The sequence below is a fragment of the Haliotis rufescens genome, unplaced genomic scaffold (assembly GCF_023055435.1).
Source record: "Haliotis rufescens isolate VD_foot unplaced genomic scaffold, xgHalRufe1.0.p SCAF_16, whole genome shotgun sequence".
Taxonomy (NCBI): Eukaryota; Metazoa; Mollusca; class Gastropoda; order Lepetellida; family Haliotidae; genus Haliotis; species Haliotis rufescens.
The window spans coordinates 14,599,727-14,618,634 of record NW_025963846.1 but is presented as its reverse complement, the minus strand read 5'-3'; the positions used below and the strand labels follow the sequence as shown (position 1 = coordinate 14,618,634).

At 41.9% G+C, this 18,908-nt stretch overlaps 2 protein-coding genes across 4 annotated transcripts in view; both read right to left on the bottom strand.

Annotated features, from left to right (window-relative positions):
* Positions 1 to 91: 91 nt before the first annotated feature.
* LOC124136402 (ultra-long-chain fatty acid omega-hydroxylase-like) overlaps positions 92 to 18,908 on the bottom strand; it is a 76,980-nt gene continuing 58,163 nt past the window's right edge. The window contains exon 12 of the mRNA XM_046502344.2: positions 92 to 944. The gene's annotated coding sequence lies outside the window, so the exon portion shown is untranslated. The remainder of the gene's footprint in view (positions 945 to 18,908) is intronic.
* The window catches only part of LOC124136385 (ultra-long-chain fatty acid omega-hydroxylase-like), a 55,110-nt gene continuing 36,293 nt past the window's right edge, over positions 92 to 18,908 (bottom strand). The window contains exons 1-11 of one of the 3 annotated variants that reach the window (XM_046502317.2): positions 12,450 to 12,835; positions 8,981 to 9,128; positions 8,377 to 8,558; positions 7,807 to 7,931; positions 7,579 to 7,641; positions 6,876 to 6,999; positions 6,339 to 6,468; positions 4,916 to 5,045; positions 1,997 to 2,275; positions 1,200 to 1,265; positions 92 to 1,049 (exon numbers count right to left, since the gene is read on the bottom strand). In XM_046502317.2, the coding sequence (XP_046358273.2) occupies positions 947 to 1,049; positions 1,200 to 1,265; positions 1,997 to 2,275; positions 4,916 to 5,045; positions 6,339 to 6,468; positions 6,876 to 6,999; positions 7,579 to 7,641; positions 7,807 to 7,931; positions 8,377 to 8,558; positions 8,981 to 9,128; positions 12,450 to 12,704 (1,605 nt within the window). In that variant the 5' untranslated portion in view covers positions 12,705 to 12,835 and the 3' untranslated portion in view covers positions 92 to 946. Of the gene's footprint in view, positions 1,050 to 1,199; positions 1,266 to 1,996; positions 2,276 to 4,915; positions 5,046 to 6,338; positions 6,469 to 6,875; positions 7,000 to 7,578; positions 7,642 to 7,806; positions 7,932 to 8,376; positions 8,559 to 8,980; positions 9,129 to 12,149; positions 12,316 to 12,449; positions 12,836 to 18,908 lie in introns of those variants that run through there. The other 2 variants (XM_046502324.2, XM_048396904.1) reach the window with 2 other exon arrangements.

The window sequence follows — 18,908 nt, the reverse complement described above, 5'->3', positions numbered from 1 at the left end:
AAAAGGTTAAACCTCAGTTTCAGAGATATAGATGACCCCACGGGTATATTCATCTTACCTGTCCACCCGTGTTGGAAATCAAAGAAACAACTGAATATTTAATGTTTTATCTAGATATGTGCATATATATTCAAAGCGATGACAACCTCTGTACCTAGCCGTACGACAAGAGGGATGATTTCGATTTTCCAGTTGTGATTTTGCCCCTTCATGTCGAGCAATATACCATCAGCTCCAGCACACATCTCCCCGACAAGAGTGTCCACTAGTCTATATCAAAGTCTGGTGACGGGATAGTGGACTCTCTTGCCTCGAGAAGATGCCAGCTTATGGCGTAGACATTCTGGATTGCTTAGGTACTGCATGAACATGCACATTCACATAAAGACAGATTTGATACAGATAACAGTGTTAACCAATGATATTTGAACTTAATGCAATGCAATGTCACTAGGACAATCGCTATGCATCGACAGTTCGAAGAATTGTCATGCTGATATTTCTGCGTGTGACACAACCCAACGCAAAAGAACCATTCATAATGCAAACATGGTATTTGCTCGGGGGAACAGTGGAAAATGCTGATTATCACTTCTGATACATTTATGACAATGGAACCTTACAGAAAGAAAGTACAGTTTCACTGGAATAATATAGTACTTGCACAATCATGTCATGATTACTGTGTGTATCACATGATCAGCTTAACTATCACAGCACCAGCTTCACCAGACAGTCAGAACCTGTATGGACAAAACAGTGTATACAGGACATTGGTGATAATTCCAAGACAATTAAAGTGCAATAAAATTTCTGTCCATCTATTTCAGCTCTCTTCAATTTCAACTTAGGGTTCATTTGTTCAGCATCAATATGTTCCGCTGGGATGTTCAGTGTCAATATGTTCCGCTGGGATGTTCAGTGTCAATATGTTCCGCTGGAATGTTCAGTGTCTGTGTCTGGCGAACACCCACAGTCCTTCAGTGGACTTCATTACGGCGGCAGTCCTTCGTCCGACTTTGTGGCTTATATCTGCCTCTAACTTATATCTGAAATAGTAAACAAAACAAATATTCATTTGTCTTATGCAACCAGCATATTTAATTTCTCAATTTCAAAACGTACTTCAGCATATTTCAAAAGTTGATTCAAATTATATCAATGACATAAAATATATATTTTCATTAAAGTAAACAAACCTTTCAAGAATTCTTCCAAGCATGACCTTTTGCTCATTCAAGGCGAAATGTTGTCCGATACAGTTTCTGAAACGAAAATATCAAAAAGAATAATATCACATTCTGAAAATGTCCGGAAAATGTCTGCCCATCGGAAATGAAATATATAGAACAGAAACTGCTGAAACTATTTATTGCTTTGAAATTATTTTAATATTTTATTATAGTTTTAAAGTAAAATTCGAAATCTGAATTCAAAGGTAAATGCAAAGAGAACAGTGTGGGACTTGGACAATCATTTGTGTGTATTTGCCCCAGTCTGGAGTACCGATCTACTCATATACTACGCTTTGATAAAACAATGTATCATGAAGCTCAGTTTAGGTGGCGTAGAGACCACCCCGCGTCACGTTTATTGCAAAGTTATTACCCCTCCTGTGTCGGAGTTGGTCCCGAGAACCTCGTGTTAAAATTAGTGACTCGGGTGATTGAATGATATCGTACGCCCCCCAAATGGAGTTGATCGCTATTTACACTATCAGCCACTAATCTCCTGGCCCGTGTATTGACTCACCATCCCGTCACTCTTTAATAAGAAACTGGCTTGTTCCGCTATCTTCAACTAAACCAGTAGCAACTATCACTACCATGCCCTTGGGCTGCAAGACAATCTCAGCGATCCTAAACTTGACACACGTGTCTCTAAGTAAGGCTGTAGGCATTAGTCGTCCAGCACAACTACAGTTATAGTATTTCCGTGGGCCACTAGATTATCCTAACCCAGCTGAGAGACTGTCTTGACAGTGATGTAGTATTACCGTGGGCCAGCTGAGAAGGGGATGTATGCGTAGGTGTCCTTCTTCTTGATGTTCTCAGGCAGAAACCGATCGGGATCATACACATCCGGGTCCTCCCACACTTCCGGGTTGTGATGAACCTTCCATATATTAATGCCGACGAGGGTTCCTACTGGAAAGACTTTTCCATCAATATCCATTGGATTTTCCAGTTTCCGAAGAATGGCCGGAACAGGCGAGTGAAACCTCATCCCTTCCTTCAGACATCGCGTCAGATACTCCATCTTGGGGATGTCATCCCTTGTAACAAATAGAAAAGGCGAACACTGATAATGATCATTTTCAGACTTATGAATCCCACATAGGCACAGGTTTACACGTTTTTGTTCAGTTGTCGTTACGTCTGTGGCCGCTCTGACCAATGCAGATCTCTAAAACATTTTTAAATCCTAACATATGGGTCTCTATTTATTGATTTGGTTCCGTGTTGGAATTAAGAACAACCCATGTGTCTTGGCGTTATAGTCGGGAACCCTGAGTGCCTCTAACCCATGTGTCTTGTTGTATAGTCGGGAACCCTGAGTGCCTCTAACCCATGTGTCTTCTTGTATAGTCGGGAACCCTGAGTGCCTCTAACCCATGTGTCTTGTTGTATAGTCGGGAACCCTGAGTGCCTCTAACCCATGTGTCTTGGCGTTATAGTCGGGAACCCTGAGTGCCTCTAACCCATGTGTCTTGGCGTTATAGTCGGGAACCCTGAGTGCCTCTAACCCATGTGTCTTGTTGTATAGTCGGGAACCCTGAGTGCCTCTTACCCATGTGTCTTGTTGTATAGTCGGGAACCCTGAGTGCCTCTAACCCATGTGTCTTGGCGTTATAGTCGGGAACCCTGAGTGCCTCTAACCCATGTGTCTTGGCGTTATAGTCGGGAACCCTGAGTGCCTCTAACCCATGTGTCTTGTTGTATAGTCGGGAACCCTGAGTGCCTATAACCCATGTGTCTTGTTGTATAGTCGGGAACCCTGAGTGCCTCTAACCCATGTGTCTTGGCGTTATAGTCGGGAACCCTGAGTGCCTCTAACCCATGTGTCTTGGCGTTATAGTCGGGAACCCTGAGTGCCTCTAACCCATGTGTCTTGGCGTTATAGTCGGGAACCCTGAGTGCCTCTAACCCATGTGTCTTGGCGTTATAGTCGGGAACCCTGAGTGCCTCTAACCCATGTGTCTTGGCGTTATAGTCGGGAACCCTGAGTGCCTCTAACCCATGTCCATCTGCTTCGGAAGCGGAGAGACAGTTATCACTGTCTTTTGGTGAAGTAAATTTATTTAGGATTGATGTGATTGTTTCTGAGGCTTTAATGAAAGGTCTTTGTCACACAATGGTCCTCCATATCATTCACAATCTTAAACTTTGATATGTCGTCCAACAATAACCTACATAAGTAGTACTACTGTAGTACTACTCTACCAGGTACGGAAGAACTACTCTACAAGATACTGTAGTACTACTCTACCAGGTACGGAAGAACTACTCTACAAGATGCTGTAGTACTACTCTACAAGATGCTGTAGTACTACTCTACAAGATGTTGTAGTACTACTCTACAAGATACTGTAGTACTACTCTACAAGATACTGTTGTACTACTCTACCAGATACTGTAGTACTACTCTACAAGATGCTGTTGTACTACTCTACAGGATACTGTTGTACTACTCTACCAAATAATGTTGTACTACTCTACCAGATACTGTAGTACTACTCTACAAGATGCTGTAGTACTACTCTACAAGATACTGTTGTAATACTCTACCAGATACTGTCGTACTACTCTACAAGATACTGTAGTACTGCTCTACAAGATGCTGTTGTACTACTTTACAAGATACTGTTGTACTACTCTACAAGATGCTGTTGTAATACTCTATCAGATACTGTTGTACTACTCTACAAGATACTGTTGTACTACTCTACAAGATACTGTTGTACTACTCTACAAGATGCTGTTTTACTACTCTACAAGATATTGTTGTACTACTCTACAAGATACTGTTGTACTACAAGATGCTGAGTACTAGTCTGCCAACCAGGTGATGTGTCCTACCAGGTGATGTGCCCTACCAGGTGATGTGTCCTACCAGCTGATGTGCCCTACCAAGTGATGTTTCCTACCAGCTGATGTGCCCTACCAGGTGATGTGCCCTTCCACGTGATGTGCCCTACCAGGTGATGTGCCCTACCAGGTGATGTGCCCTACCACGTGATGTGCCCTACCAGGTGATGTTCCCTACCAGGTGATGTGCCCTACCACGTGATGTGCCCTACCAGGTGATGTGTCCTACCAGCTGATGTGCCCTACCACGTGATGTGCCCTACCAAGTGATGTGCCTTACCAAATGATGTTTCCTACCAGCTGATGTGCCCTACCAGGTGATGTGCCCTACCAAGTGATGTTTCCTACCAGGTGATGTACCCTACCAGGTGATGTGCCCTACCAGGTGATTTACCCTACCAGGTGATGTGCCCTACCAGGTGATGTACCCTACCAGGTGATGTGCCCTACCAGGTGATTTACCCTACCAGGTGATGTGCCCTACCAGGTGATGTGCCCTACCAGGTGATGTGCCCTACCAGGTGATGTACCCTACCAGGTGATGTGCCCTACCACGTGATGTACCCTACCAGGTGATGTGCCCTACCAGGTGATGTGCCCTACCAGGTGATGTGCCCTACCAGGTGATGTGCCCTACCAGGTGATGTGCCCTACCAGGTGATGTACCCTACCAGGTGATGTGCCCTACCACGTGATGTACCCTACCAGGTGATGTTCCCTACCAGGTGATGTTCCCTACCGGATGATAATGTACCCTACCAAGTGATGTGCCCTACCAGGTGATGTGCCCTACCAGGTGATCTGTTCTATTATGTGATGTGCCCTACCAGGTGATGTGCTTGGACTCTCTTCCGTCCAGCAGTGTGTCCAGTTCCTTCTGTATCCGGGTCTGGAACTCGGGTTTGGAGGCCATGGTAAACAGCGTCCATGATATCCCACTGGTCGTTGTGTCGTGACCTGTTCAGGAAACACAGTGGTTCATTCTAAAATTAATATCTATATTATCATTATCATCACAGGCACAGTATGGCACAATATTTGAAGTTATGATTTCGTGAGAATGAATTTGAATTTGAGTTCAAGGCATGTTGATTCACACAATTGCTTTTGTTCACACCCTTACTTTAGACAATCATCACGCACAGCACTGACATCACACACACATACATTCTGGGACTGGAATATGATTGGGTCGCCTCAATAGCCCCCTATTAATATGTATCTGCTAAAATATATCTCATATAACTACAGTAAACTACGGTTATAACTAACACACTTGAAAGGAACTGATGGATATAACGAACTTACTTTTTTGGTCCCGACTTTTTGCTGTTGTTATACTGTATATATGCTTATAACGAACTACGGTTATAACGAACTAAAATTAGTAGTCCCTTTGAGTTCGTTATAACCCTACTTTACTGTAATATGATTAGGCTTTAATATTGTTAATTCGAGACAGAACCGTTGATGGTTTCCTTATCGTGCTTCTTCGGTAAAATGTGAGTTGGGTTTAACGTCGTTGTTGGACTCTCAGTTGTTGAGTGATCATGGTCCGCTAGTACAGTGTTCCAATCATTCCACGTAGAGTCAGCGTAGTTTGGGGAAAAACCCAAAGCTGTAAGCCCCTGGGTCCCCCTGTCCCCCCTATGCATTTGTGGTCTAGTGGTAGAGCGTCAGCCCGGAGAGTGGAAGGTCCGGGTTCGATCCCCGGCGCGTCATTCCAAAAGACGTTAAAAGATGGTACTTGTTGTTACCCTGTCTGGCGCTCTACCTAAAGGGGCAAAAACAAGGACTGGACGGCTCGGAATCAGTATACTGTGTCTGAGTGGGGTATTCATGTTAAACTGCGGCATGGTATCTCAGTGGGCTAGCACTATAAATCGGCTTCAGTCCGGACTAGTACAAGCAGTCTCACACACACACACACACACACACACACACACACACACACACACACACACACACACACACACACACACACACACACACACACACACACACACACACACACACACACGTGCATGCACGTGCATGCACGTCGCAATATGAGTGCAATAATCTTGGAAGCAACGTTAAACCCCATAACACCTCACCCCATGCCTCTTGGCAGTTGATCTTCATACTTGTAACAGACTTGTCGACTTGAAGGAAACAGACAATATTCTAACTCAGGTCTCTTCAAATATTGTCCACTTGATAGTTAATGTTAATGGTTTGCATGAACACATTGAAGTTGCTGTTTCATACCTTCAAAGAGGAACGTGTCGACTTCATTCCTGATCTCCAGCGGGGTGAGGCCCTTGCCATCAGCATCTCGGGCACTCAGCAGGACGTCCAAGAAGTCGAGGTAGCGGGTCTTGGGGGGTCCATCTCTCTCCTGCATAGAGACAGTACACATGCACATAGGACAATCTTAAACACAGGTCAATGTTACATGCCCAGTACAATGTTACATACACATTACAATGGTACATAACGTACAACATACATAGTACAATGTTACAAACAGTACAGCATACAAAGTACAAATTTTGCATGCAGTACAGCATGCAAGGTACAATATTACATAGAGTACAACATACACAGTACAATGGCACTTACAGTACAAATACACAGTATAATGTTACCTACAGTACAACACACAGTACAATGTTACATTCGGAGCACAATCTTACACACACAGCACAAGGTTACATCCTCAGTACAATGTCATTAGGGGCCTATTCTGTCAACCATTGGCATTGAAATGAATTATATAAATAGTTTTTCAAGTTAGACACTGACCAAGGTCTGTCGCCTCTTGTCGATGATGTCTTCCGCCCAGCGATGTACAAAGTCACAATGCTTCCTAAACTTCTTCCCCTCGGAGGAGTTGTAAAAGATGAAGTCAAAAGCATGCCATGGGTTGCTGAAAGATAGCATGTCTTGTAGAGTTATGTTATCCACATCAAACGCACAAGTTTACATTCAACTGATTCCAAACCATTCTTTTCTCAAATATGTTTCTGGGACAGTCGTCTAAGGCGCCGCGAATCGCTGTGCAGAGTTGCGTCCCTTGGGTACGCCAGAAACCTATGATTGTGGGTTCGAATCCCGGTTCGCCCCGATTATGTTTCTAGGTTTGTCAGCACCATACCCTTGCTCGTGGGTTTCACCGAAGTGGTAAACGTCTAAGACCTGCATCACTTCGGGCTTTCCTCCCACATTAAGCTGACACGTCGCGATATAACCGGAATACTGTTAAAAGCGGCGTTAAACCCAACTCACTCAAAAATGTTTCTCATCGTGTATGAAAATATAAAACATCGCCTCGATTATCTGCTGAAATAGGTTCCATTGGGCATAAAAGGCAAACAGTGATAACATTATATCAACGGATCACTGAATATCCAACCCAACTCCTTGATTCTTATTCCATTTCCGTATAGTAATATCTATGGCGAACTGTGGAAGTGACTATGTTATGGCAACCGACATATATACTCACAAGGCCCTGTTTACATTCAGAGTAAGTAATTCATTGACTGCGTTGAGATATGGATGTGTGTTCCTACAACACAAAATAAAATCAATGTAGCGATTATATTTTTGTATGCAACTATTATAATTTTGGGAGTAAGCCGAAACATAAAACAGTAAATATAAATATATAGCCACATGAAGAAAAATGATCAAAATTCAAAAGAAAACAAAAAACAACATTTTATATACCTACCCCTGTTGTTGTATGTTTTCCTCGACAGACATGGCGCACCTCAACAGGATATCAAATGTACACATGCTGATCATGTTGAACAATTCAAAACTGGTGCCTTCCTCCACGTGCTTGTCAATCTTCTCCTGTGCAAAGAGTTATTCATATGCATGATACATGGTTACTCTTAGCGCTGAAACCTAACAGGTTAAAGGCTGTCATATTCAATGTTCATTATTATTTTTACAGATTAACATTAAAAATTGCAGCAAAGAGGGTTTGGGTGATCCTGGCCCAATCAGGCTGGTTAGGCTCATCATCAGCTCAGGGCCCTTGCCCCCTCTACACGCAGCCCACACAGCGAATTGGACTTCTCCCAGGAAGCGCTGCCTAGTCAAACCCACCCAGAACTTTCCGGAGAATGTGAAGTCTCCCCTACACTGCAGCCTTCTGCATTATTATTATTATTATTATTATTATTATTATTATTATTATTATTATTATTATCATTACAATAAACGTTTTTTTCTCAATTCAGCCGTGAGTGATAACTCAACAACGTGTAAGACATGAGCTGCCAAGTAGTAATACCATCATGGTGTCAATGGCGTTGTTGGAGACGTCGACGTAGGGTTTGAGGATGTCGAAGTGGAAGGCGGGGGTGAGGAGGCGTCGAGATCGGTACCAGCGTTGTCCCCCCGCAATCAGGAGACCCTCCCCCAGCCAGGGCACTAATGATTCATATGGGCCTAAAAGACCCCTCGGCTTTGGTTCTGAAAAAAAAATTAAAAAAATAAACTCCGGGGGAAAAACAACAACAACAACAATCTGTTGATACTTATTTTGGCATTAACTTTTCTACAAAACAAAATGGGAAACATACGTCGTATTATCATCAATAAAACAACTTGAAGGGGCTGTGTATTCCAGTGGTGTTGGAAGTCGCCGTGCAGAGCTACATCCCTCAGGCCTTTGATCGTGGATCCAAATCCCGGTTCGACCTTATTATGTTTCTCGTTTCCCGTGCTTGAATGACGTGAGATGACGTTTAAGGCCTACATTACTTCTGGCACTCCTCCAACATTAAGCTGACACGCCATGACGTAAGTGACATATTGTTCAAAGCGGCGTTAACCCCAACTCAATCGCTTTCATTAGGAGAAATCGGAATATCGGCATCCACAGCGCCACCCACCTGCAGACTTGATGATGGCTTTGATAGTATCAGGGTGGTAGACGCTGATGATAGGCAGGAGGGGCCCTCTCCAGATCCTACAGTACTTGGGGAACCTCTTCATCCATTCCTTGTCTACCAGGGCACGCTTCTCAAAATCCTGCGGGTACTAGAACGAAGCCGTGTGGTTGCTGCATGATACAAGTATCTCCAAAGCACTCACCAAGTGCAGCACATACACACACTATCACAAACACAACTCACCAAGTGCAGCACATACACACACCATCATCAAACACAACTCACCAAGTGCAGCACATACACACACCATCACAAACACAACTCACCAAGTGCAGCACATACACACACCATCATCAAACACAACTCACCAAGTGCAGCACATACACACACCATCACAAACACAACTCACCAAGTGCAGCACATACACACACCATCACAAACACAACTCACCAAGTGCAGCGCATACACACACCATCACAAACACAACTCACCAAGTGCAGCACATACACACACCATCACAAACACAACTCACCAAGTGCAGCAAATACACACACCATCACAAACTCAACTCACCAAGTGCAGCACATACACACACCATTACAAACACAACTTACTAAGTTAAGCACATACACACACCATCACAAATTCAACTCACCAAGTGCAGCACATACACACACCATCATCAAACACAACTCACCAAGTGCAGCACATACACACACCATCACAAACACAACTCACCAAGTGCAGCACATACACACACCATCATCAAACACAACTCACCAAGTGCAGCACTTACACACACCATTACAAACACAACTCACTAAGTGAAGCACATACACACACAATCACAAACTCAACTCACCAAGTGCAGCACATACATACATCATCAACAAACACAACTCACTAAGTGAAGCACATACACAAATCATCAACAAACACAACTCACTAAGTGAAGCACATACACACTCCATCACAAACTCAACTCACCAAGTGCAGCACATACATACACCATCATCAAACACAACTCACCAAGTGCAGCACATACATACATCACCATCAAACACAACTCACCAAGTGCAGCACATACATACACCATCATCAAACACAACTCACCAAGTGCAGCACATACATACATCACCATCAAACACAACTCACCAAGTGCAGCATATACATACACCATCATCAAACACAACTCACCAAGTGCAGCACATACATACATCACCATCAAACACAACTCACCAAGTGCAGCACATACATACACCATTACAAACTCAACTCAACAAGTGCAGCACATACACACACCATTACAAACTCAACTCACCAAGTGCAGCACATACACACACCATCACAAACTCAACTCACCAAGTGCAGCACATACACACACCATCACAAACACAACTCACCAAGTGCAGCACATACACATACCATCACAAACACAACTCACCAAGTGCAGCACATACATACATCACCATCAAACACAACTCACCAAGTGCAGCATATACACACACCATTACAAACTCAACTCACCAAGTGCAGCACATACACAGACCATCACAAACTCAACTCACCAAGTGCAGCACATACATACATCATCAACAAACACAACTCACTAAGTGAAGCACATACACAAATCATCAACAAACACAACTCACTAAGTGAAGCACATACACACACCATCATCAAACACAACTCACCAAGTGCAGCACATACACACACCATCACAAACACAACTCACCAAGTGCAGCGCATACACACACAATCACAAACACAACTCACCAAATGCAGCACATACACACACCATCACAAACACAACTCACCAAGTGCAGCAAATACACACACCATCACAAACTCAACTCACCAAGTGCAGCACATACACACACCATTACAAACACAACTTACTAAGTTAAGCACATACACACACCATCACAAATTCAACTCACCAAGTGCAGCACATACACACACCATCATCAAACACAACTCACCAAGTGCAGCACATACACACACCATTACAAACACAACTCACTAAGTGAAGCACATACACACACAATCACAAACTCAACTCACCAAGTGCAGCACATACATACATCATCAACAAACACAACTCACTAAGTGAAGCACATACACAAATCATCAACAAACACAACTCACTAAGTGAAGCACATACACACTCCATCACCAACTCAACTCACCAAGTGCAGCACATACACACACCATCATCAAACACAACTCACTAAGTGAAGCACATACACACACCATCATCAAACACAACTCACCAAGTGCAGCACATACATACATCACCATCAAACACAACTCACCAAGTGCAGCATATACATACACCATCATCAAACACAACTCACCAAGTGCAGCACATACATACATCACCATCAAACACAACTCACCAAGTGCAGCACATACATACACCATTACAAACTCAACTCACGAAGTGCAGCACATACACACACCATTACAAACTCAACTCACCAAGTGCAGCACATACACACACCATCACAAACTCAACTCACCAAGTGCAGCACATACACACACCATCACAAACACAACTCACCAAGTGCAGCACATACACACACCATCACAAACACAACTCACCAAGTGCAGCACATACATACATCACCATCAAACACAACTCACCAAGTGCAGCATATACACACACCATTACAAACTCAACTCACCAAGTGCAGCACATACACAGACCATCACAAACTCAACTCACCAAGTGCAGCACATACATACATCATCATCAAACACAACTCACTAAGTGAAGCACATACACACACCATCATCAAACACAACTCACCAAGTGCAGCACATACATACACCATCATCAAACACAACTCACCAAGTGCAGCACATACATACATCACCATCAAACACAACTCACCAAGTGCAGCACATACACACACCATTACAAACTCAACTCACCAAGTGCAGCACATACATACACCATCATCAAACACAACTCACTAAGTGAAGCACATACATACACCATCATCAAACACAACTCACCAAGTGCAGCACATACATACATCACCATCAAACACTAGTCACCAAGTGCAGCACAGACATACACAATCATCATGCACAACTCAATAAATGCCGCACATAGATACACCATCATCAAACACAACTCACCAAGTTTTTTGTATGGTCTCACCTATGAACTATAAAACAGCTGTAATAACTAATCATTTTCTCCCCATATTCACGGAAATGGTTAATTTCATGATCATTCATTCCTAATATTTATCATGACACAGAAGCGTAATCCTGTCTTGACTAAGAGTGATGGTTTTAGCAGCAGCAGAGACACCATAGTAGAACCACTTGCAGCAGTAAACGACGCAGTAACAGCAGCAGTAACAGACGTAACAGTACATATAACTATTTGTATACACCACCCTAGTCGACTTTGACCTATAACAACAATGACCAGGGACGAGGTAAACTGGCTCACCAAATGCAGGTTGCCGGTCCTCCAGGAGAAGTCCTTGACGCCCTGACACCTGTTGAAGAAACTGAAGAGACGCCGATACCAGACCAGGAACCTGATTACGCGGTACACCACGTACAGGAGGACAGATGTCCCTACAGCCTGGAGAACAGTTTTACGATTGAAACGAGATACAAGCTCCATCGGGTCCATGTTGACAAGCCTCTCTCTCTGTCGCCACCCCAGTGCCCAACTCCACCGAGAAAGTGTGTCGCTCATTTACCTATTTCATGTGCCCAGTCAATGGTTGTGACGTAACGTCTACATGTGGGTCTTCTATTACGCTCAGTAGTCTAGCGGAGTCGACGTCTTGAATAACACCCTGTGATAGAGAAAAAAGATTATCTTAATGCTTCATGGCTCGGTGTGTTCCAGTTTTTGACCTATGTCACAGCCACCTGCTAACGATCGGGACAAGGGTTGAGAGTTCATATAGTCTAGATAAACATTGCTGTACACAGTTCTTGTAAGGCCATCTCCATGCTCGTGTTTCTAACAAGTGTGTACGAGCTGCGTCACTAAGGTTTTTCTGTTAACATTAGACACATTCAAATACCAACAATCTTCAAATCTCACTGGTTTGAGCAATTGATCGGGCATTTTATAACTTCAAGGAGTGCATTTAAGCATTTAGTGGACAGAAAAAGCCGATTAAAATTCGCATTTCGGTTATTCAATGCGCTGACAGGCCGTTTATTATTGCAGTTCTGATAACATTATTGCAATGCGTAAATCCTCACTCACATCACTCACTCTTAACATACCTTAACGTACCTTTGAATACTAATTTCATTTTCAATCATTTAAGGTATGTGTGTGTGGTGGGTGAGGGGGGGGGATGTTGCAGAATAGCGTCCCTTAGTCGTGCAAGGATCATATATGATGGTGGGTTCGAATCTTACATTTGGCCTGGCGCCCTCACCTGCCCTTGCTCGTGAGTTACACCAAAGTGGTAAACGGTGGTCTAAGACCTGTCCCACTTTCCTGTGATCAGGGCATTGCTCAAACAGGAAGCTGACACGCCGTGATTTAACTCAAATAGCGTTTTAATCCCATTTACACATGCACTTTTACTAATACTTCAACACATTTTGCATGTGAATGTTTTTGAAGCTTTTAGAACTGGGTTTATCAATCAAAATATATTTAGGCGGTGTGGTAGCCTGGTGTTTAAAACGTTCGTCGCGCCGAAGACCTGGGTTGTATTCCCCACATGGGTACTATGTGGGAAGCCCATTTCTGCTGATATTGCTTAAAGTGGCGTAAAACCATACCCACTCAAAACTTATTTGTAGCTACATAAAGCCCACACGGATGCACGGATGCACGGATGCACGCTTGCTCGCTCACTCACAACTTTAATGTACGTTTATCCTGTTTTCGGCAAACTAGCTGTCACATATCCTATTTATTACAGTGATTAAAATCAAAATTATGCCTAGCAAGTTGTATATCACACAAATTACAGAAACATCTGTGGGCATTTCTTTGCCCAAAATAAATGTTTGAAATGGGAAAATATGGTCTGACCTTATTGATCCCAACACGCACTGAACACTAAACTAAATTTCATCTACATCCCCCTGTTAACAAGGAGTACTCACCCCAATTTAAATCCTTTAAACGATAGTTACGATCGACGTTTGCTGGTGAGATATTTTGAGTGTAGGCATATGTTCATTTTAACAACATCAATCATAGGGTGCAAAACCACATATTTTTATATATAATTAATGACGATTACGTAAAGGAAAGACTAGGCGTTAAATGAAACATGCAAGAGACTAGGCTTTAAATGATACATGGAAGAAAACACGGCGAGAAATGTTGAACACTGTTTATCAAGCGCATAAATGCCAAAGAACGTAATGGTGAGTGAGTGGGTGAGTGAGTGAGTGGGTGGGTGGGTGGGAAGCTTGGAGTGAGTGAGTGAGTGAGTGAGTGAGTGAGTGAGTGGGCTTAACGTAACAAGAGAACACTTTAGCAACTCCTACTTTCGATTAATACTTTATGAAACAAATCATTTTCTTGTATTCGTTTTGTCATTATTATAATTAGCAATCCTATTATGAAATTCATGATGAAAAATTTCGTTTTAAATATTGCATATGAAGCAATTCTGTACCTTATCAATTGGAACAGCCTGTATGTAGTAGTGAGTTGTTTATAGGCAATACACCCTGTATGTGTCTTAACCTATCAGATACGGAAGAGCCGCCACAAATATGATCAGCATCTTGCTTCTACAACCAGTTACGAACCGTAACCGGAAGTCTTATATTTGTTTGCCTAACTCTATCAGACACGCACCATGAGAGATCCGGGTCCTGTCCGATAGGCGTTATCGGTTTGACCCTTGGCAGTCTGAGGACAATGGAACGAGGTCGTTAGTTGTAATATTCCCTTATTTCACAATTTCCAATTCTTAATACTAACGTCTAACAAGAACAACATGAACGACTCATGAGGATATGGCCAAAGCCAAACACAGCTGAGCATACCTTCATGGCATATAGAAGGCTTATTTAAATACACATCTGATCTGCAATTCAAAGACTTCCTCAGCAAGAATGACATTGCAGGATTGTTTGAAACGTTTGTCCAGAAACAAGCTGATTTCACGGATTTTCTGTTCGGATTTCGAGCATTCAACAGTCCATACAACAAAAGGAAACGGAGGGAGGGACCACAGTATTTATTTTTAAAGTTCTGATTACAAGAGACACTTTATGTCGTATATATGATGATTACCAAATCTGTATTGTGTTCGATTTTAAGACATCATTGCTTGGGTTGAAAAGTGAAACACTTCTATGTTTTGTGTATACATCTCCTGAAAACTCACCTTCATATGTGAACAATGACATGGCTGGAATAAACTCTTCTAGTGTGTACATGGAAACTGTTGCAGCTGACTACCCCGAATCTGATATAATTTTGCTGGGAGACTTTAATGCTAGAATGAAAGATTGCCTGGCTCACATACCCGATACGCTGTTGACTATTCTAATGATTATCCGAGTGATATTTTTTTTATAATTTTCATGTCCCCAGATCAACAAAAAATAACTAAACTCAAATTTGGTTTAAAGCTTGCAGACCTCCGATGTACTTGTGGCATACTCACATTGAATAGGGGCGGTCGGGTAGCCTAGTGGTTAAAGCGTTCGCTTGTCACGCCGAAGTCCCGGGTTCGATTCCCGACATGGGTACATTGTGTGAAGCCCATTTCTGGTGTCCCCCGCCGTGATATTGCTGGGATATTGCTAAAAGCGGCGTAAAACCATACTCACTCACTCACTCACACATTGAATACTGCTTGTCCGTTTACTTGTGTTACTCACAATGGGCAAAGTGTAGTGGATTACAGTATTGTTAGGTCTGGGCTGTTTACTCACTTTTCTGATTTTGACTTCATCATAGAGACGACTCTACTCATTTCCCATTGTTCTGTTCTGTTTACATAATATGAGTTAATATGATATGAGTGGAATGATGATAATCACAGCAGTTTCTAAACACTTTTCAAGCGTTATATTTCCCAATGTATAAAGAGCTGATGTATCTGATTGAAGTGAATACAGATAACACAGGGTACTGACAGACTTGTACCAATCTTCTGCATGCCATACCAAAAGGTATTAATGGCTAACAGTTACGTTATGACAACACAGAAGCATCCTCCATGGTGGGATGAAGAGTGTGAGACTATTAAACAAAACAATATGCAGCTTCAAGAGCTCACCGAGACTATAAGAGGGTATTGACAACTTCAGAGTGCTACGTAGATTGTTTATTACTTTATTTTCTACCAAAGGAGAGTGCGTATGGTTTTACGCCGCTTTTAGCAATATTCCAGCGAGGGACACCAGAAATGGGCTTCACTTATCGTACCCATGTCGGGAATCAAACGCGGGTCTTCGGCGTCACGAGCGAACGCTTTAACCACTAGACTACCCGAATGCGCCACCAAAGGAGAAGATTATTATGAGAAACAAAGGAATGAGCTGGTTATTGATAGGAACAACCCAAAAAATTGTAGATGTGTCTAGGGAATATCGAATGTTGCTACCCCAGACCAGTGGCTTGATCATTTCCAAATCTTCTCAGAATTGAGAAACACACCGATTGTGATTATAACTCTCTGATATCAGATATACATGGCGAGGATCCAGCTTTATATAACACAAATATACAGAATACGAACAACGTATATAACGAACTGATTTCTCCGGTCCCTTGTAGTTCTTTTTATCCATGTTCTACTGCATGTGATGATCTTAACATGCCTTTCGCTGATGAGGAAGTCCTTATGAGTTTGCACAATTTAAGATATAATAAATCTGTAACTGATTTTATGAAATCAACAAGACATTATATTGCTCCTATTTTATTTATTTATATTTATTTATTTATCTTCAACAGAATCCTTAATGTATCATGGGCCGGTGGCCTGTTGTTGGAATACTCTGCCTGTCTGTCTATCTGTCTGTCTGTCTGTCTGTCTGTCCGTCCGTCCGTCCGTCCGTCTGTCTGTCTGTCATATCATATCATATACATTTAAAGATAATTTATTCATAAGACACTATGAGTCAAAAGGCCATAGTACAAAGCATTTAGGAAGCGCTTGTAAAAAATATAAATTACTTTCTAACAGACATGGCATGATGACTATGTCCAGACAAATTTCCCATAACATCAATGTTACCTGAAGCTATTACAGATGTCCAAAGGCGGAAGTGTCGGCCCTCGGATGGTAGCTCAGGGTGATGACGGATGACAAAACTCAGGGGTGAAGTTTAAGACGACAGCAGCCATGTTTATTGTCGATGGTTTGGAATAAGTCCAAAAGGTACATGTTGATAATAACGTGACAGAAAACACACCGGGACCGAGTGGCCAATGTTCCCGGGTGGAGACTCGCTCTGTCACTTACCTTCTGGCTGTCTCCCTGGTTGACCATGTCAGTCGGGTTTTGTCATTGTCCCACGTGTATGTATATACGTAAGATCCGGCGACGCAAGGAGGTGTTAATTGAAATTTATAGATAGCGCTGGAGATTAAGAGTCCTGCCCGGAGGGGCTTATGATAAGAGGGGATACGCCGAATGTTTGCTGAATATATTAAACAGACAAAGGGCATAGAATTTCTGTGCACTTGGAAACATATTGAACCAGTTAGGTATTTAGATAAATGAAATGTTAAATAAAAGTATTGACATGGTTTGCACTATTTTAAATAAAAATATTGAAATGGTTTGCGCTATAACACAGAGACAAATTTGTGGATATTGGGATTTATCTTTTTAAATATACACTGCTTAGATTATCACATTTACTTCATATTGACAAGAAGTAAATTACGTTACGATCTATATTGCAATGATTGCAAAATCATAATTGTCTATGTATTTTTCTATGTCTTCCCAATTCAATCATAAGTTCGTGGGAACTACATCGCAACTGTGCATATTTTCTTAGATTAACACCAAAAGATGTTTTAGTGTACATATGAGATTTTGAATAGCTTATATGAGTTACATTTACCAGACGTATCTACAGTAGAAATACATTAAAATAACAATAGTTCATATTTATTTCTTGTGCACTTTGATCATTCATATCCACATTAATGTAAAAAGAAATTGTGCATTATAAACACAGTTTTTTAGCCTTATGACTTTCGTATAACAACATCATGTTATGACATTTTCTGGGCAATCTATTACAAAACAATTTCAGAATGTTTAATCTATATTTAATTATTTTAATGTACTGGAACATTCATATGAAGGTACACATCCACATTCACCATAAGCTATAATACATGCTTATAAGTGTACCGGCTCAATAGCTCTGCACAGATAGACGCCCCATATCTCAGAGTGTAAACATATAAAAAACATTATAAAACATGTACACATAGAACATGGAAGAATGGAATCTGACAGGGGAGTTGGAAAATTAACATGCAAAGATGCAAGCACAGTAGGCTATGTGTTTGTTGTGTACAGCTTGTATATTCACTTGCATCAATAGCTGTGATATACTTGACTTTGACCCACTAACATCAGATGTGCATCATAACATTGTCGGGTTTTCGACCCAATATGGGAGTCCTGGAAAGATGACATCAACAACGTCATCAGTGAACGATTGACTTCTCCGACTTCAACGTTAACCATGTTCTGGTTGATACATAATTTCCATATAATTTAGCATAATGACCTACTTTATTTGCACAAAATGCAAATTCGGAATGGTTCAGTATCAGCTGCAACAACATTCTCTTGACGTCATCATAACGGTTTAATACGCATGAAAGATAATACTTCCAAAATGCAACGTACGTGGACTCTTTCTAAGAATATTTGAAACACATACTGAAGGGAATGGTGATGATACGAATGCTGAATCCAATATG